At 39.5% G+C, this 20,914-nt stretch overlaps 1 protein-coding gene across 2 annotated transcripts in view; it reads right to left on the minus strand.

The window, feature by feature from the left end:
* Window positions 1-11,717: 11,717 nt before the first annotated feature.
* Window positions 11,718-20,914, minus strand: part of nek11 (NIMA-related kinase 11) — a 55,272-nt gene continuing 46,075 nt past the window's right edge. For both annotated transcript variants that reach the window (XM_051399348.1, XM_051399347.1), the window contains 2 exons: window positions 16,842-16,935; window positions 11,718-13,026 (listed from right to left, as the gene is read on the minus strand). In XM_051399348.1, coding sequence (XP_051255308.1) covers window positions 12,804-13,026; window positions 16,842-16,935 — 317 coding nt within the window. In that variant the 3' untranslated portion in view covers window positions 11,718-12,803. The remainder of the gene's footprint in view (window positions 13,027-16,841; window positions 16,936-20,914) is intronic.

A 20,914-nucleotide genomic window follows, 5' to 3' on the forward strand; every position in this document is an offset into this window, starting at 1 on the left:
ACTTCCTGTTTGGCCAATTTGTCCGAACTGCAGCCAAAACCAAAAATGAGGATTCGCAGCATGTGAAACCGAGAGCAGAATTTATTTTCCTTTTCCAGATATCTGGTGCCAGGAAGCTGAAACTGCGAGGCAGTCATTTAAAAAGCCTCCAGTTACAAACAGATGCATCATTTTGGACGTAAACCTGGTGTGAAGACGCTCAGTGGGCGACTGCAGCCCGAACCAGCCAAAAATCATCTTTTATTCATCTGAAAGCAGCTGAGAATCTAACCTGAACGTGTTTCCTGACCGCCGTTCGTCACGGCTCTTTCTTAAAGCACGCTGCGGGTCACCTGTTAGCTTCTTTCAACTGCCTCATTTTCCTCTCACAGCGGTGAAATGTGTCCTGACGTTTCCCTGCCTGAAAAAAAGTAGATTAGCTTTGGGGCAAAGACAGAAATATTCAGGGAGGAACTGTGTGGAAACACCTCGGAGCCATCGATAAATGAGGTTTTGGTGTTGAAACAAATTAAAAAACCTTTAAGTGTCCATTAAATGGGGCATCAGTTTAATTAGAACAGCGGTCAAATCCATCAATCTTATAATCATCTTTTGATATTTTTATTTATTTATTTTATTTAAGTAACTCCCTCGTGGCTCCTGTTGATACCTGCTGGAAGATCTACTCATACAACAAGTTATAGTCATTAATTTAAAATCCTACTTAAACGTCTCAATTTAACACTGGTGTCTCTATGTGACCTACAAACACCATCAGAGAGAACTGAGACAAAACACAACTCAAGCTCAGACAATTTCTCTCTTCTGGTCTCTGTTTGATTTCATTTGGACCATTGACTCCATCTTTTATTAATCAACAAGTGACATGGCTCACGTTAGCTGTGGAAGCTTACATTAGTGAACTAACATATCAACTCAGACATTATTTTGCTAGCGATAATGTTAGCGAGCAAGCAAACTAAAGTTAGCCATCCAGCTGTAACCCAGCCCAACCTTTGACCCTCAACCCTACATAGAAACACAAAGAAATCAGTCCACAAGCAGCAGAGGAACAAAGCTACGCTACAACCTGGTTACTCTCTGCTCACACACACTGACACACACTGACCTTTAATTAGAGCACTTGAGTACCTGTAGATCAACCACTAACGGATTAAATAGGCTTGATTGAAGTTCTGTCAGTTAAAAGTGTGAAAGTGACATAGAAATACAGTAATAACTTGAAAATGCCCAACGACGTCCTCCTCTTCCTCTGGAGGTTCAGTGTGTGGTGATAAACTGCTGACTGAGGCTTTTTAAAAGGGAAACGGGCTCTGGAGGCTGGTGTTTATTGGATCAGCTGACAGGAGCTCCAGGCAGAGAAATAAAGGGAATCACTCCAGCGGTGTTTTGACGGATGGTCCGTCGATGACATACAGCAATCGGTGAACCAACCCAAAGGACAAACAGTCCACATTCCCGGTTCGGTGGAAAAATATATTTATCTGAAGCACCGCTGGACTGGCCATCGGGCATACCGGGCATTTGCCAATGGTGGTTTTGGGCTGGGCCTTTTTTTTTTTACTAATGGTACTAGTATTAGTAATGGTATTAGTCATGATACCTATTGGTACACAAAACTGGTAGATCGGCCCATTAGTCATGATTGATTCTGGGCTGGACCTATTACAGCCGAGGGCCGATGCCCCGTCCCTCTTGGGCCTCGGCTGTCGATCAATCATACAGAGAGAGAGGAGATCACGAAAATGGAGAACAGCAAGAAGCGGAAAAAATTAGAGCTAAAAAGAGACAAGCCCTTCAGGCAGATGCTACCAAATGTGTTAAAATAACACCGATGTTTGCTGGTGGCTATGGCGGAGCTTCATCCTCAGCAGCAGCAGCATCCGAAGCAGCCGCAGGTAATGATGGCGGAGGTGGCCGTCAGGTGGATGAGGGGAAGTGGAGGCAGGAGGACGAGAGACCCGCGGCGGCCGCCGTTGCGAGTGGAGGGGAATCTGATCATTTAGATTGAATCAAATTAGGATTTGCCAGGAGATGTGATGCTGCTCATTAACATAAAAGTGGCATGGAGTTAAAAGTAACAACTTAAATGTATTTGTCTTTTACACATGAATATCCTCTTTATTGTAGATTAGTTGTGTTTTTATCTTATTCTCTTTTTTTACTAACATTTAACAGCACACTCTTGTGGACATTAATTACATTTATTTATTTTTTTTTCGGGCGCCCAATTAGCGGCCCGGGTTCGAATCCGACCTGCGGCCCTTTGCTGCACGTCATCCCCTCTCTCTGCCCCCTTTCCTGTCTCTCTCTAGCCTTCTCTGTCAATAAAGGCATAAAAGGCCATTAGTGTTTTAATGTTTCCGTTCAATTTAGAATATTTTTCGGTAAAATGTTCTTGTGGGCCTTGGCTAATTTCTCAGGGGAAAATGTGGGCCTTGAGGTTGTAACTATGATATGGCATGAGTATGGTATGGGGCCACCAGGAGGTTAACTAGACCAAGCAGCCTTTTGTTTTCCGTTTTTTCCGTTGTTTTTTTTTCAGTTTATTAGACAAGTACATATACACCAACAAGACAGTGTACAAGCATTGTCACAGGAAAGTTTGTTTCATTCATAGGCTTCATTGTCTTCATCAATACCTGGTGGGCCAGTCTCGGCTCAAAATGCCCGGGCAGATTTTTTGTCCCAGTCCAGCCCTGATCTGAAGTTAATGTGAAGCTTCAGGGTAGATTCCTGGTCATTGGATTTCCTATTCAGAAACCTACGTAAGTATTACAATGAGACGTTTTTTGTTTTAAAATGTGAAAATTTAAATTTAGATGCAAGGTGTTTTTTTAATGGTCAAAACGGGGATTTACAACCTTTTAAGAAAAAGAGAAATTAAATTAAACAAAACCAAACAAGTTCATTTATCTGCAGAAATCTTACTGAGACATCATTACCAAAACCCAAAATCAAATTGAAACGGAAGACGTTTCCATCCAGATTCATTTTTAATCAAATTTCCAATTCACTCACCAATCTTATTTTTGTCACAAAAAAAACTTTTTACCCTTGTAAATTTTGCTGAAGGAATTGGGACATCAGTTAAAACCAGGACACATATTTTCTGTAATTTGGATGAACTGACCCTTTAAAAGACTAAAACACTTGCAGGTCTTGGTTTTTTATGTCCAGTCAGACTTTTATCAGCTTTCTATAACAGCTGAAGTGGGAAATTTAATTCCAGACAATTAAACTCAACAGTGAAAATTGCAGGTTTGAAATCTGACAGTTTGATGACTGATCACAAAGAAACTCGTCCAAAACTCTGGCGACAGTTTTCTAACTCCAAACAGGAAGTGGCTGCAGAATAATGACGAGTGTGTCCATTCAGAGTGAAGGTGCGTCGGAGGACAGTGATCTGAGTCAGCATCCGAGTTTCTGTGGGCAGGAACTTTCATATAGAAATAAACTGCAGCAGCAACAGGAAGTGCTGGACGCCATCAGCAGCTAACCCTCCGTCTCTGATGGAAACAGCTTTTGGAAAATGGTGATGAGCATCTTGATGGCAGTTTCTTTTTATGTCTTTGCCCAATTTCATGGGAGCAGATTGCTTCAGTCCGTCCGTGTGGCAATGGTGACGCAACCGCAGAGCAACATGTCGGATGAGCCGAGAGATGAAATCCAACGTCCAGCAGAAAGAGAGGAGGTTTTTATTCAGTCCGCAGGGTTAACGACCACAGAGAACCACAGAGTAGAAGATCTAAATGTACTTTAAGCATCATAAAGTAAAAGTACTCATTATGCAGAATGGCACATTGTTTGTTTTTTAGACCCAGACAAATAATTCATGTATAAAGTTTAGACGGCAAAAATTATTAATAATTTGTTGAGAGTTTATTACAAAAGGTATAAAGGTTAAGAAGTGGAGATAAAACCTGCCTGTTTTCTTCTTCTGTGGTCATAGGATTTAGGCTCATAATAGGTAAAAAGAAAATACGGTATTCTTATTTGATGGTATTAACTTGGCCTCAAAAAAGACCTCAGAATTAATTAATCAATTAAATTTCATCCAAAAGTGGGCGGGGCTTTTATCCAAAAAATGGACGGGGTCTTAACGCAAGGCCAAAGTACCTGTAGAATTACGCGCATCGATCATGGACATATTATAGAGCGATAGGGAGACTGTCGGAGCGGAAACAGCTCAGCTTGAATGTTCAAACTTACTCGTAAATAGTGTTTCCATCTCATATTACTGGCATTTGCTGACCTCAAAGGGAGTACAAAAACTTTTATGTGAAATTTAGCATTTTTCTATCAAACTTTTCCATAGTGAAATGTTGATTAAAAATACACTGATGGAAGACCTCGACGTTCACATCCTACACAGACCTGACTGTCTGTCTGTAAATAGCCAAATGTGAAGCTGCCATGTGACTATAGACACTCCGAATTAAAAATAATGAATTAACTTTTAACCATTAATCTTGTCGTGATGTGTTTAATGACTCTGTATCTGTACTCTAAACTGTATTTAGTGTTTCTCACGGGCGGGACTGTGAGGGGACCTAAAAATGGCTCTTGGCATTTAAAACCCGGGTATAAAGGGCATGTTTGAACCAGCAGCAATTAAAGGCCATCGACATTCATAAATTCAAATTAAGTCCCGTTAGCTGAGTGCTAGTAAAGGCCAGAGAGCAGCTCTCACCTAATTCAGGACGCAGAGAGCCGGTGGTCACTAAAGCTGAAAGAAAGTTGTCTCACTGCGGTGTCTCTGAGGGAGGAAAGAGTTGCTGATTAACGAGTGATGAAATGATGAAATATACATAAAGCTGAGAGAAACTCTGACCTTGTGAGGCAGGTGGAAAGTTTAAAGTCTGAGTTTAAAGTTTGGAGGACGAAGATTATGAAAAGTGAAACTTTCTACTGATCATAACTTTTTAACAAACTAATTCAATTCTTATTCTACCAGACTCTCTGAACGTTGAATGTCTTTTAATTGTCAACTTATGCCGATAGGACGGCTTTCATGACAAGGAATAAAGTACAGAGGTGTTTTTATTTAACACTGGTTAATGTTGTCAGACAGTCTGAATTAAGCTAGCTGACAGTTTTTTGCTACGTTAGCTAGCTAGCAATTGATCCGTGATAGCATTAAGCTAACATTATCCAGTTAAAGCACAATCTGACAATATGTTCCACAAGCTTTGCAGTAATGTTAGCTTTGACTTTGGACTTTCTGTTGGACTCTGTGTTGGACTCTGTGTTGTGGACTCTGTATTGGACTCTGTGTTGTGGACTCTGTGTTGGACTCTCTGTATTTTTCTTTTTGCTCTGTTGACTCTGTGTTGTGGACTCTGTGTTGGACTCTCTGTTGTGGACTCTGTGCTGGACTCTGTGTTGGACTCTGTGTTGTGGACTCTGTGTTGTGGACTCTGTGTTGTGGACTCTGTGTTGTGGACTCTGTGTTGGACTCTGTGTTGTGGACTCTGTGTTGTGGACTCTGTGTTGGACTCTGTGTTGTGGACTCTGTGTTTGACTCTGTGTTGGACTCTGTGTTGTGGACTGGGTGTTGGACTGTTTGTTGGACTCTGTGTTGTGGACTCTGTGTTGACTCTGTAATTGACTAATGTTGTGGACTCTAGTGTTGCCCACTCTGTGTTGGACACTGTGTTGTGGACCGTCCCGTGTTACGTGTGGCCTTGGGTTGGCTGTTTGTAGACGAGACTAAATAAAATTTTTTTTTTTGTTTTCCCCCTTTGGGGCTGTAGGAGGGGAGAGAAAGGCACTCGGGAGCATAAAGGTCACAACCTTTGACCCTCATCCCTTGAATCTCCATTATCATGTAGATTTGGGTCAATGTTAACAGTTAAAATATAATGAGACAAAGTTCAGCTGATCTTTCAAATCCATTGGTCTGAGCTGGCACCTGATCCGCGCTCATCATTCACATTAAAATCTTCAACCGCTGCAGGAAGCTTTCACAAGTTAATTGGATGGTTGGAAGGAGTGTGTGTAACACCTGGAGGGTTTCTGCACTAACAGCAGCACAGATCCTGAAGATAATGAGGTAAATACTGGACTGCTCAGATACTAAAACACTCATCAGGTTTAACGCTGAGGGAAGAGTTCAGGTTTATTTTAGAGTCACAGAACCTCAAAACACTTTACAGACAGGAAATAAACAAACTCAGCAAATAAAGCATTAAGTATATACAGCAAAACAAGCCTTCAAACTTTTTAAGACTTTAAAAATTGAGTCTGTATTTTGGAACAACTTAAATATACTGAAATTAAGGGATAATGCCCGTCAGACGATTCTGGTCTCTAAGTCATCCATTAATTCCTGTTGATGCACACATCCCAAGGGTATTATCCCACTTATACCATTGGACACTTACCAAAGAAAAAATATCATTATTTTATATTTTCAATCAAAATCTAAAGTTTTCGACAAGCCGTAACTTATTTCCCCATGTAACACCCGAGGGACTGACTAATACCTGGAAGAATCATTATCATCCTATAATGTTTGAATGCAATAGAAACGTTGATACTACTCCAGTAAATAGGACGAACCATAGATATTTCTAGTTACCTCCGCTCAGAGAACGCTTTGGCTCTGCTACAAGTTAAAGAGCTAACGTTCTGGTACGAGCCAGAGAGCTAACATTACGCTTAGAGACGGAGCTAAGTTGAGCGTTGAACGTTTTTTTTGAGGTCAAAGCAACAACAAAGGGAGATATTGCGTTGAGTGACAGACCGAACAGAACAAAGGTTTGTGGATTGTTAAACATAAAAATAAGTAAACCTGTCGTCTGCGTACAGGTTATTTCTACAACATGATCTCTCTTCGGACTAGACACTTTTAATCAGTAAATTGTACAAAACATTAAACTCACATTTTTACATTCTGTTTGGTTCATTGTCTGCCTGACAAAAAATATTATCTATATATCTTTTTATAATATTTTAATATTCAAATAAATAACAAGCTGCTGATGTAACAAAGTTTAAAAATGCGCTTTATTCTCATTTTCATTGTTTGTGAATTTTATCTCATTGATTTATTATTTCCTGTTATTTTGGTTTTTTTCCTTCAGTTTTCTGACCATTGCCCGTTCTGTACCTCCTGGGCTTCCCCTCACAGTGTTGCTGAGGGTAAGTTGTGTGGAAAATGCTGCTGTGCAATATGCAACAGAGGTTACAACTTAAACAGCTCAGTATTGTTTACTGGTGATATAATAATTACATGCTGTTACAGGGTTGCTAACGTACATGTGTCTATATCTATTTCTTGTGTAAATCTGTAGTTTTGCATGTTAAGGAGCAGAAGGAAATGAATGTGCTTTATTGTCTTTTGCTTTTGTTTCTGTTTACGCACTTTTTTACTTTGTCCAGCAGCTGTCACTGTTTAACCTGTTGTATACAGTTCGTCATGGTTTGGGAGACTTGTTATTATAATTAAATGTTTTCTGGTAAGTTGTAACAGGTAAGTACTGTGCACACTGAGTTAAATGCATACTGTAATGTACAAATCTATTTATCTGTATGTATTTTAAAGGAAACGTGTCGTTTTGAATTGCTGTGGACAAACAGACCAGAAGGAAATTAATGTTCTTTATTGTTTATTATCTGCAGAAGCAAATACATGCTAGAGAACAGTTGACCCATCACACAGACACATTTATTAATGTGAGTTTATTTCAACAGATTTAGACAACACAAAGACAAAGTTTCTCCATCTGAAACAGCTCAGACTGAAACCTGAAATATTGTGCAGCTGCAGACAGGCAGATGTAACATGCAGATATTTTGATGATGAGATCTGCTGCTGCTCTGACTCCTTTATGAAAGCGATTTATTTTTCCCTCCTCTCAGATTTCTAATAAAGTTTCAGAAGATCAGTTTTCATCTTCAGTTACATAATTTATTTAGACTTTATAGAGTTAATACTGCACTAACTGTACAGCTTCCATTTAAAATTCATATTCTACATATTGGTGTTATATTCTTTCATATATTATACATTTTCCTCATTATGCTTCTTGATTTATATTTTTCTTGTTGTTTATTGTCATGAACCAACAAACCAAAGCTAATTCTTCGTATATGAAAACCTACACAATAATCCTTTGATTATGATAATCAGTGAAGGTTGAGGGTCTCTCAGTAGCGAGTTTCCACTTTCTGAATTCACTGTGGTCATTAATGTGGCCACAGCACAGTTTCCTATGAGATTATTTCCTGGATATTTGGTCATTTTAATACATTTTCAGGTCTCTAAATTTCCAGGTTTTCCGAGATGCGTGGGAACCCTGCCTCTGTTTGTGTGTGTGTGTGTGTGTGTGTGTGTGTGGTGTGTGTGTATGTGTGTGCTGCTGATCAAACTTAACGAGCTGCCAGTTCTTTGTTTGTCCCACAAACACCAGTCAGACGCTTTTATTTTGAAAAGTCCATTTATCGGCTGGTTTACACATCTTCACTCCGGAGACCCCGCAGCAATAACCTCCTGCTGTTTGTTCATAAGCACTCAGATCTATACTGTTCACACACACTGTGATTACAGCAGCTGCCAGAGGAGTTTGTTCTCGTCCTCAGGTGAGTTACAGTGAGTTTTAATGAACACACTCGGGTCGACTGTGCTGATTATTATCGTTGGACCTCCTGGAGAGCCAAAACATGAAATCCACTTTGACGCTTTGTGATTTTTTTAGTTCTAACGTGGGTCAGAAACTCTCAAACTTCAGCTGCAGTTTAATGTGTGGAAGATATTTCATTAAGTCTCACTGCGTTCATAAAAACATACCGATACAGGAGCCATAAACTCATTATCTGTTGCTCATCTGTTTTTCTTTCTTGACCCCAAGTTTAAAGACTTTCTGAGGAAACCCAGGTTTTCCAGTCGGAGTTTGGTTTAGTTTGGAGGTTAAAAATATTATCTATAAAATAATATATTAATACACACTTCAACTGGCTTCTCAGTGCAGCCGCAGTTTCTAACTCAGGTTTGTGTCCACAGGTGAGACACTGACGCTGAAATTCTACCGGACACGTCTCAATGACGCTGCGTCTTCTAATCCCACCAAGAGCGTCTTCTTGTCCGACGCTATTCACTCGTGTATTTGGTCCTTTAAAAAGGAAACAAAACAGAGTTTCTTCAAATCTCCTCTGACTTCTGGGGCCAGATGTATAAACAACATTTTTTGGCTCCTGCCACCCGATTACTAGGTCAGCTAACGTTTGTCTGTTTCAATTTGAGCTGTATGATTAATCATTGATCATGCTTGTTTAATAATGATTGAAATATGAAGGTGATGGTGGTTTACAGGCGCAAGTGATGAGTTAGTGGTCCAGGTGCTATAAACAGCCACATCAGTGTGTAATGACAGCTGCTCTCATACTATATTCAAACGGATGTTGAGCTTGTTTCCACAAAGATTGAGATTTATGTACAGAATCAGGCGTATCAGGCTTTATAAATATATATAAATATCATGTATATTTCTGTCTTTGTACACAGTTTTAATCATAAATCTAGTTTTCGAGTTTTAAGCATCTCTATGTTTGCAAGTCGTGTTAGTTGCTGTTTGACAAACAGGAGCAGCTTTAACTCGTCTCTGCTGCTGGGAGGATTTTCTGCTGTTAAAAGCAAGAAACATCTGTTGTTCAGTTGAACCTGTCATCCAAACCAGCTCCCAGTGGGATTTAAACCCCAAACCTCTGGCAGGGTTACAGCTTCGCTCTGCCTGCTGAGCTCCACAGAGCCGTGACACAGACCCAACAACACGACTCGAGCTCAGAGGAAATGTTGTCGCTTTACTGAGCTCCAACAGATGGAGAGAGAAAGTTAAAGTGTAATTGTCTCTTAGAGAAAAGGCTTTGTGTTGTAAAGCAGAGAAACACTGCTGGGTTAAAGCTGCTCCAAGACATTCAAAGTAACTTTTTACAACTTTCCCTGATGAGGCACCATCAACACTTTACTTACACCTCGTTAAAGCTAATTTGAAGCCACTGAAGCTGTCCAAAACACATTGACAAGAGGACAAAGCGTTGTTCACAAGCGCTGGGTGCTGCCCCTCGTTTGGGTGCTGCCCCTTTGTTGGGTGCTGCCCCTAGGCAGGCTTTCATGATCAATCGTGCACTATCGTCTATAGTAATGTGGGATAAGAAGGTCCAGCTGCTGATCTCCTGCCTAAAAAAAATTTTTTTTTTTTTTTTTTTTTTTTTTTTTTTTTTATATATTTTTTAAAAAAAAAAGTTGTTAATTTTTCCCCCAAAAAAGGGCGGGGTTTTAAAAAAATTTTTAAAAAAGGGGCCAAAAAAATTAAAAACGGTGGATCTTGTGACGTTTATTATTTCTTTTAAATGGTTTTCTTGCTGGGTTTGGCTCCTGGCATCCCAGCGTCAGTTTGTTGTACTGATCCAATGAACGTCAGCACTGTGAGAGCAGCTAAAAGAACAATGACACCTGAATGACAACACTGGAAGCCCTTTCTTTGACCTGATTTCATATAAAGATTTGATTTATCTGAGCCTCACTTCCTGAAGTCGTCCCTCCATCTGGAATAATCCTTCTGGTCTGTTCGATTAGAATAAATTCTCTGTCTGTAGTCATTTTATTTCATTTTCTCGCTTTAATAGATCGTTTCGGGTCAGCGTTAACTTCTCTCTGAGCGATGATCTTCATTTCTTTGTTGATGAACCTCCTCACATCAGCGAGGTCTCATTAGCATTTACTGACTTCCTGCTAATTAAATTTTAATCAGTGGAGTTGTCTGACAGTCGTTTAACGGCTGAATATTCACACCACAGAGCTGGAAAATAAATGATAAGAGGACAAGGACAAAGTTCATTGAAAGTAGAGATGGACACACAATTTAAGTTGGGAACCGCTGCCCTAGTGTCACATTCAGCCGTACAGAAATAATAATAATAATAATAAAAAACCTCTTTTTTTAAATTTTTGAAAAATTTTTTTTTTTATTTTGCGCTTTAAAAAAAAAATTAATTAATTAATTAATTAATTAATAACAATAGCTGGGACACAACTCGAGGAAGGTTCCAGTCTCTGAATATGAATAAAAACAGCAGAGGATGGAGTTTTATTTTACAGTCAGTGTCTGAGAAATGTCTCACTGTCGACTGTTTCGACTGAATATTTAGCAGAACTGAAGGTTCAGGCTGTAAAAACAGGATTAGTTTCAGATGAAACAAAGATCATGTGTCGTTCTGAGACCTCGACTCAAACCGCTGCTGATCCACCGCGACGCTCAGCAGGAAGCTCCATCACGCTGTCAGGAACCACGTCAGCCATGTCCTGCTCCACATTTCACATCTGTAACTGCTGCTGATCAACACAATGAGCTAAAAATACAACTGAAATTAGTAAATTCATTCACAATTTGAATATAATTCTATTTGCTGTGTTAAACTGTAAGAAAAGAAGAATCCTTAAACACAGTGATATAACCTCTTAAAGAGAGAGTCCTTTTGAAGTCATGGTGAAATGAAAAATGTAATTTTATCCTTTAAAATCACATACTCAGTTATATTGTGTTGGTGTGTTAACTCTAATAAAACTCTTATGCATCAGATTCTGCAGTTTTTCTCCATTAAGTATTTTTAAGGATGTATTTTAGCGAATGTCTGCAGGATTTCCAGGCTTTTTTTCTGGCTAGAGGTTTGAAAATGTTTATGATATACGAGTAAGTTTCTACTAATATACTTCATCTCATTCATTTTTTTTATTGATTTTCAAAAAGAAAATAGTAACAATAATTCCACGTACAGAGTGTAATTGGTCCACAAACATTATTCATCTGGTCACCAGAGCATAGTTATCTTCATACCAAACTGCACTTAGTTCCTACAAGATTCAGTGTTGGTGACAAGACCAGAAATTGTGTGCTGGATGTCCCATAACCTTCTCCAGGGTCCCCAAGGCCTGTCTTCAGATAGCGAACCTGCAGGCAGAAACCCTGGGCGTAATATTTGACAGCAACCTCAGTTTAGAAAAAAAACCTCTTTAACGTCGTATATGAGGATCAGGTCCACTCGGCCTCCATGTGCTTTGTTTCTTCCCGATTAGACTTAAAACCATAAAACGCAGCCGCAGTAGGAAGTTGTTTTTGCCTCTCTTCAATTTATTTAAAAATTCTACATGATTTCAGTTCTCTTTCTTTATTTTTGCCTCCTGAAATGTTGCTTATATTGTTTCCGGCCACGTAGGCACTTTGTTTATAATTATTATTATAATTATTATTATTAACATCCAATATATAGTCCAGTTATACAACTGTAACAGTTGTTGCTACTATCGACAAACTTCTTTACATATATTGCACTCCCAAAGACAATCGCATAGTAGCCTGGTTCTAGTTCCTGTGTGTTAACTATAAATACATTATAGATATTATGGACAAAATTATATTATTCTGGAAGACAAACAGCAACATTTCTTCTTGTGTTTCTGTGTCTGTTGTAAACAGTCGATCCAAGTTTTTAACCTTAAAATTATAAGCCAGTTTGTACAGAATATACTGTATCTTTATGGATGATATTGATCAGTATACACTGTATCTTTATGGATGATATTGATCATGTATTGACAGTCAGACTGTGGACATATGACGGCCTTTGGCTCCTGTTTCTAGTCACGTGTTGTTATGGACACGTTAGGAATTGTTAAAATGTGATATTTCTTAAAGGGAGTTTGGTGCATGGAGCTTTTAGTTGGATTCAAACTGCTTATATTTGCAATTAAAAAATAAATATATATATATATATATATATGTATATAAAAATTTTCCTTGCTGTCAGACAGGCGGTCTTCCCTCCTGGAGATGTCTCACTCTCTGCAGCTCTTCTTCATAGAACAGCAGCTGGTCCACCTGGAAACCAGCATCTGGTTGCTCCTCCAGGTGTCTCAGAGACTCTGTGACGCTGTCATCACCATCGTGCCGCCACCGCCACCTGGCCTCTTTCAGGTTCTCATACAGCTTCTGGAAGACGTCTGAGCCCAGGCGGCTGCGGACAGACCTGCAAGGAGGACACGCTCTGGTTAATCAACATAACGAAAGTCCACACACCCCAACAGGTGGTCTGTTGGATCAATCAGACTTTCTGCTTCACTGTAAAAAGATTTCTTTCTGTAAAACTTCATGAAGAAATAAAAGCTCTGTTTTGACCCCCTATCTGGCACACTTAATACCAGTCACACAGACAGGGATTGACAGTCAGACTGAATGAGACTCTCAGCTGGATTTCAGTTCAGACTGAATTTTAAGAAGAACTCTGATTGATTCACAGCAACAGGTCGTCTGGTTTATGTTTGAGTGACAGCTCGGTAGGGAGGACGAAGATATATGTGGATGTGTTTCTCTACTTGATTACTGACATAATAACTGGCAACTTGAAAGTCCCCGTGAAACAGGAAGCAGAGTTCTGCTTGATTTTAAATTAATGGGGACTTTAAACCTAATTTTAACCATGTCCTCACTTTTCAACAGCGTCCTCACAATGAAGGTCATAATAAAGGACCTCATGAGGATAGAAATACATGAATGTGTGTGTGTGTGTTTTCTTCCAGCAGTAAGTTTAAAACATTTCAGTAGTTTTGACCTTCGACTAAATATCTGAAGATGTTAGGGCTGTTTCACTCCACTCCTCCTCGTCCTCGTCCTCCTCCTCTTCCTTGGAGAGGTGGTATGACTGACAGGGTAGTGCTCAGGACGGCTGACTTCCTTCCTGTTTATCTCAGTCCGTCACAGGTGTGTGACTGTGTTTCAACTCCTGTCAGCAGGTAAACTGGTGTTTTTTTTTCTTCTTCTCAGTGTGACTGACAGCAGCTCTCAGGTCAGCTGACAACACCATCACCATCTTCCTTCCCTTTCCTCCGCAGACTGAAGGTTGATCGTAGATGCAGGAAAAACTTGGAGAAATGATTTGTCTTTATGTTCCAGGTTGATTTTAGGATATAAACATCAGCAGCCGTCAAAGTCAAAGCTCTCTTCAACATCGCAGTTACTGTGTTATGAATACGTTTTTACAACGATAGTGTGACTCCACAGCTGTCAGCGATGACACAAAATGTTGCTTGACTGAGTTGTGAAGATGTTTTTACTAGAAATCAGAGTCCTGTTTGCTTCCACATATTTACTTAATTTATTTAATCATGCTAATATACTGAGGCTAATGCTAACAGGTCCCAGATATTTTCTTTATAAGAACATGTGAGAACATGAAGGAACCAAACACAATGCAGCTGAAACTAAACAGGCCTTTAATTCCCACACAGAGCAGCTGTGTGTGTGTGTGTGTGTGTGTATGTATGTGTGTGTGTGTGTGTGTGTGTGTGTGTGTGTGTGTGTGTGTGTGTGTGTCTGATGCTATTGCCATGGTAACGAACTGACCCCGGTCGAACCAGGGAGCACCAGGTTTGTCTCGGTTTCATCAACCCCTGTAGCCCCGACTGATCACATGACCCTACCACCAGCAGCCAATCAGAGGAGAGCGGCAGGTCTGCACTGATTACTACGTCTACAGAAACTGAATGAAAAATAAAAACTGAATTTATCAGCAGTTGCTGTGCGTGTCAATGATTTCTCAGATCAGCGTCACACTAACTCCTCTCAGCAGTTCCTGCAGTGGAAATGTGGCTGCCTGAGTCTCGTGTTTTAGGCTACATCAGGTTATAATGCCTTCCTTCGTCGTCTGTGAGGTGAAACCAGACGATGTAAAAGTCTGCATTACGGCTGCACAGTTCATTTAAATCAGAATCACAATATGGCCTAATTCAATATGTGAATCCCAGAAACGTTTTTATATCAGAATAACAAGCTCTCTCAGCGTTTTTAAAAGGGAAGTTTTAATCTTTGGTTTTTACATTAGTTGTCTCCCTGGTGTGTATTTTTAGTTATATTTTATTGTTGTCATTGTATTGATTTTATGTACGGTCGTTCACGTTGTTTGTACGTGTTGTTACTATGTGAAGAACTTTGGGATGCCTGTTTGTGTGAAAGGTATAGTTCTGCCTTCATCTCCAGATGACCAAAAAAGTCACATCATCATCAGTCACTACTATTAGTATAGTTGTTGCTACTGTTGTTGCTGTGCACCTGTCTGTCTGTCTCTCTCTCCCTCTCTCTCTCTCTCTCTCTCTCTCTCTCTCTCTCTCTCTCTCTCTCCCACCCACCTAGAGCCGAATGGTCTGTCCTAGGTTTCTGCCTCTTAAAAGGCAGTTGTTCCTCACCCCCGTTGCAAAGGTCTTGCTCATGGTGGTACTGTTGGGTCTCTGTAAATAATGTTGTAAGAGTTCAGTGTCCTGAGATAACTGCTGTTATGAATTGGCGCTATTCAAATCAAATTAAATTGAATTGAGTTCCCACTAATCACCGTCTGTTTCAACTTGTACAGCTTTTACTGCTCACACAACACTAAACACATTTCTATAATTAAAATTACGTTTTAGTTTTAGTTTAAATTTTTTTTTTTACTTTTGAATGTTTAAAGATATTTACATTGTAAAAACAGCGCAATGAGCTATAAATACAGGTGAACTCTGCTATAATACAAATAATCAGGCTTAAATGTACAGAAGAGTGCTGTTATTATTAGATTTTTCTTATTTAAATCTGAAAATTAAAAGTTATAAAACTAATGAATACAGTAATTATTGCTGTTTTCAGTGATAGACACTGCATTTTGACAGTTTACCAATGCTTATACCAATTGTTTTTACATGTGTAAATATCTTAAACATTAAAAAGCTTTTTATTTTAGTCAGTTATTTTCTGTTATTATTTTTTTTTTACTTATTTTTTGTACAGTGATCTGATACGTAATGGACAGAAGGTAGAGAGCAAGAGATACGTAGCACTTATACCACATCCACTGTTGGTTGGAGGAAGAACAGGATGATTTGTGGATCCATCTGCTGAAGAACCTGGGTGTGCCCTCATTAGATAAATCTGTTAGAGCAGCTGAGTGTTTGTCCTCCACCCGACTGCCTACTGTAATGTTTGTCTCCATGTTAAATCTCTCTGCAGACTGAAGATCTTATTAAAAGATCTTTGTTTCTTATTACTGTTTCTTCTCTGTGTGGGTTTGTTTTCTCTGGTTTTACGTTCATTTTAATCTGCACAAACAAACTGAATCTGTTTCATATCACGCTCTGATCCGCGCCGCGGCTGCGGGCGAGAATGTTTGTCTGGAATAATTGGATTATTTTTAAATTAAACTCTCACAGAGCCTCAGCCTGAGCTGATTCCTCAGATGGGAAGAGAAAACTTTGTCTACAGGAGAAGAAAGTGGAGTTAGAGTCTCACCTAGAGGCCAAGGTGCAAACAAAGAGATGAAACTTGTTGGGACTGTTGAGTAAAACTTGGGACAAGACGACCTTAAAGTCAATTTTAGGATGGGAAAGAAAGATCCACGTCGACTGTGGTTAAAATAAGAGAAATATCTGTTCATATTTCAGACATATAAGAGCATGAGTTCTTCGGTTTTATCCTGTTTGATGCAAATAAAACTCACACTGTCCATAAAACGTCTCCACTTAACTCACCGCTAAAGACCTTTACACACCACGTCTAAACGAATATGACCTCACGTTGTGTCCGACGCGCTCACAAATCGACTGAAACCTTCGTCTGTCGTTACAGTTTTCGGAACAGGTTGGATCTTCCTGCATTATTTTTTCTACTTTCTAAAACCAAACAGTTTAGAAACAACTCTCCCCGCAGGGACAATAAAATAAATTATAAAACACTGAAAGCAAAACACAGAATGAAGGAAGGAGACATCAAAGCATCCGAATACTTAAACTACAAAATAAAAGCCTGTCTCAGACTCACTCTCTCAGGTGTTGGATTCTGGTCTCCAGCAGGCTGCCATTGATCGTCGGGGGGCCTCGAGGGCTCAGAGGGACCTCGGGCTCTGCTGGGTCTCCTGGATTACAGACGACAGAATATCATCACATGTTTCACATTTGATTTAAAGTGTTTTCAGACTCGGCCTCTCTCCGCTCGAGCAGCTCAGTTGATCTGATGGGATTATAATGGATCTAAACACACATTTCTAAATGATATACGTTATAAAGCAAAAGCTGCTAATATGAGTTAAAGACATTGAGAGTCTCAGCAGGTTCGGAGTCTTAATGAGCTCAGAGTCTTAACGAGACTCTTGATTATCAGACATTCTGAATGCTAACGAGCTCACCGGTCTTTGGGGATCATTAAACTCCCTAAAGTTGCCATAACAAATTCTGATTGGACACCATTTTAAATGAGTGACATAAACAGTGCTGTCCAATATATTTATGAAATATTCGCATTTTCTTTTCATTCAGAGCCGTCCTTCATCCTCTGAACTCGCTGATACTTGCATTCCATTGGCTGTTCAACTTGCTACCTCAGGCTGCGGCCGTCAGTACACACGATCTATCGTTATTGAAAATCTTATATTTTAGGGACAATGACCTGGTTGATAACTAGCTAGTCTTGTTATATGAATATATGAATATATATGAATACTGTCAAATTATATTTCATATAATTGTTATCTCTCTGCTCTCTGAAACTTCTTTTGGCACTGTCAGTAGTTGGCTGCCACTTCACCCTCAACTTTAACTTCTTTCTGTGTTTCAACAGTTATTTCTTCGACATTTTCTCCATAAATTCCAGCGTTTATTAGTCGATGTTGTCGACATGGTTCTCTCCGCAGTGAACTGATTCTGATCAGCTGAATAAAAACATACGTGATGCTGTTAGTGTTTGGACAGGAGCACCGACGCAGTACAGGGCGACTCTGAGCTGCTGTTTAACAGCTAATAACCGCACAGTAAATCAGGATAATGGCCTCTGAGCTGCTCTAGCTCTTTTGTCCATTCAGTAACGGAGGATTGAACGGCTGTTTACTGTGGAGGATGCGGTCTGTTACTCTGATTCCTCGAGGGAACAATAAGTCCACCGTCGCCCACAGCGTGGTATTATGAGGCGGAGGGACACTGATCGAGCAGGAGCGTGAGCGGGTTGCCATCTGTGGATGTAAACGGTCATTTTTGTTCATTAACTGATGTGACTGATGTGTTTGTTTTTCTTTCTTTTCATCCACAGCACCGATCCACCACCAAGTCCTGAACACTATTCACTGTTAGAGCTCTTTTAGCTGCAGAGAACAAACTGTTGAACTAGTAACCCCAATACCACCAGACTCCATTAAAAAAATCACACAATTTTAGAGTTGAGTGAGGACCCACTTTATAAACTTTGTGAAACGTTCTCTACTATACATGGTCCATTATTTGGAAATTTGGGAAACTTTACACGTTAAAATTATTTCTTACTTTGTTATTTCCCAGCTTGTTGGAACAACCCCCTCTTTACCGTCAACTGTGAGTGTGACATATTTTACAGTGTATATACTATAACTTGAATTACAGTTACAGTAGTTTATTGTAAATATAATAATCATTGCTCAGGCTCATTGAGCACATTCATGAATAAATACAAATAAAGAAGCTCTCGTTCATATCGATGTGTTTTCATTTTCAATCTCACATTTTATCTAAAAATGTAAAAAACTGAAGCAGAAAGCTTTAAATCAGGGCCGGCCCTTCCCTCCTGCCTGTGACATTATGTCAGTATAATATGATTATTATTTTCATTACAATACTGTGCTGTGGTCCTCCTATAAGATAACAATACCAGCAGTATGTGGTAATAAATATAATAAATGTGTCTGAACGTTAGATTCACGTCTTTATTTCAGATTTATGACAGAAAACAGAACAAACGTCAAACTGTTACAGACGTTTGTGTGTGTGATGAAGCGGCAGGAGAAGTCGCTGTGTTTCCTTCGATAGGACGAGAGAACAAACTACAGTTTCATCTTCAGCTGAGCTGTCGAGGTGTTTTCTACTCTGAGGTCAGCGGGGCGAGACGAACAGATTGTGACTGAACTGAGCCAACAGGAACTGAGGACTGAGAGCAGGAGGAGGTAGAACAACATACAGTAAAAGGACAGAGACGGAAAGGACTGCAGGGATAAACATTCACTCATTAACATTTGTCTCCGCAGGAAGGACAGGCTGATTAAAGCTGCAGTCCTGCACGAAAAAACCTCACCCCCACATTCACCTCAATCAGACTCAACTAGATTTCTGGCCAAAGGTTTAAAATCCTCATGAAGTCAAACTTTAAGAGTTTTTATTCTGTTTTATAAGAGTCTCCTCCAGTATCTGTCCAACAGTGACAGGAAGTCATGTTTTACAGAATTTCTGATGGACAGATTGATCAGTAGCTAACCGCTAACTTTTACCTAAATTAAACCCAAAAAACTCACAAAAACCGTCTGTTGTCTTTCCAACAATCACCAACTCTAGTCTGGTGGAAATAAATCCTTCATTCACAGAGTATGTGTAAACGAACTTTAATCCTGCACCCGTCATTGTGTATCCACTAACAGTAGCTGCTGTTTGTTCCACTAACAGTAGCTGCTGTTTGTTCCACTAACAGTAGTTGTTGTTTGTTCCACTAACAGTAGCTGTTGTTTGTTCCACTAACAGTAGCTGTTGTTTGTTCCACTAACAGTAGCTGCTGTTTGTTCCACTAACAGTAGTTGTTGTTTGTTCCACTAACAGTAGCTGTTGTTGTTTGTTCCACTAACAGTAGCTGTTGTTGTTTGTTCCACTAACAGTAGCTGTTGTTTGTTCCACTAACAGTAGCTGTTGTTTGTTCTACTAACAGTAGTTGTTGTTTGTTCCACTAACAGTAGTTGTTGTTGTTTGTTCCACTAACAGTAGTTGTTGTTGTTTGTTCCACTAACAGTAGCTGTTGTTTGTTCCACTAACAGTAGTTGTTGTTTGTTCCACTAACAGTAGTTGTTGTTGTTTGTTCCACTAACAGTAGTTGTTGTTGTTTGTTCCACTAACAGTAGTTGTTGTTTGTTCCACTAACAGTAGTTGTTGTTTGTTCCACTAACAGTAGTTGTTGTTTGTTCCACTAACAGTAGTTGTTGTTGTTTGTTCCACTAACAGTAGTTGTTGTTGTTTGTTCCACTAACAGTAGTAGTTGTTTGTTCCACTAACAGTAGTTGTTGTTTGTTCCACTAACAGTAGTTGTTGTTTGTTCCACTAACAGTAGTTGTTGTTTGTTCCACTAACAGTAGTTGTTTGTTCCACTAACAGTAGTTGTTGTTTGTTCCACTAACAGTAGTTGTTGTTTGTTCCACTAACAGTAGTTGTTTGTTCGACTAACAGTAGTCGTTGTTGTTTGTTCCACTAACAGCAGTTGTTGTTTGTTCCACTAACAGGAGTTGTTGTTTGTTCCATTAACAGGAGTTGTTGTTTGTTCCACTAACAGTAGTTGTTGTTGTTTGTTCCACTAACAGTAGTAGTTGTTTGTTCCACTAACAGTAGTAGTTGTTTGTTCCACTAACAGTAGTTGTTGTTTGTTCCACTGACAGTAGTTGTTGTTTGTTCCACTAACAGTAGTTGTTGTTTGTTCCACTGACAGTAGTTGTTGTTTGTTCCACTAACAGTAGTTGTTGTTTGTTCCACTAACAGTAGTTGTTGTTGTTTGTTCCACTAACAGTAGTTGTTGTTTGTTCCACTGACAGACTCAGGTTGTTATTGTCAGTGTCTGACAGCATTATGGAAAGGATCCCTACAGAGATAGACCTTTAGTTTAACCACAAACAGCCGTAATATCACTATCACTCTCCACCAGACTCCAGAGACACAAACACTCATTTTACCTTCAGATCATCAGAACTTCATTCAAAGTGGACAGAAACAGAATAAAACTCATGCTAACTTATGTATTCTGACAAAAAATAAATGATGTAGTGGTACAAAGCTAACAATAGCTTTCTACTAGCCTAGCTAGCTAACGGTAGCTAAGCTAAGCTGGGGTTGTCCGGCTGTCTT

This window comes from Dicentrarchus labrax, unplaced genomic scaffold (genome assembly GCF_905237075.1).
Source record: "Dicentrarchus labrax unplaced genomic scaffold, dlabrax2021, whole genome shotgun sequence".
Taxonomy (NCBI): domain Eukaryota; kingdom Metazoa; phylum Chordata; class Actinopteri; family Moronidae; genus Dicentrarchus; species Dicentrarchus labrax.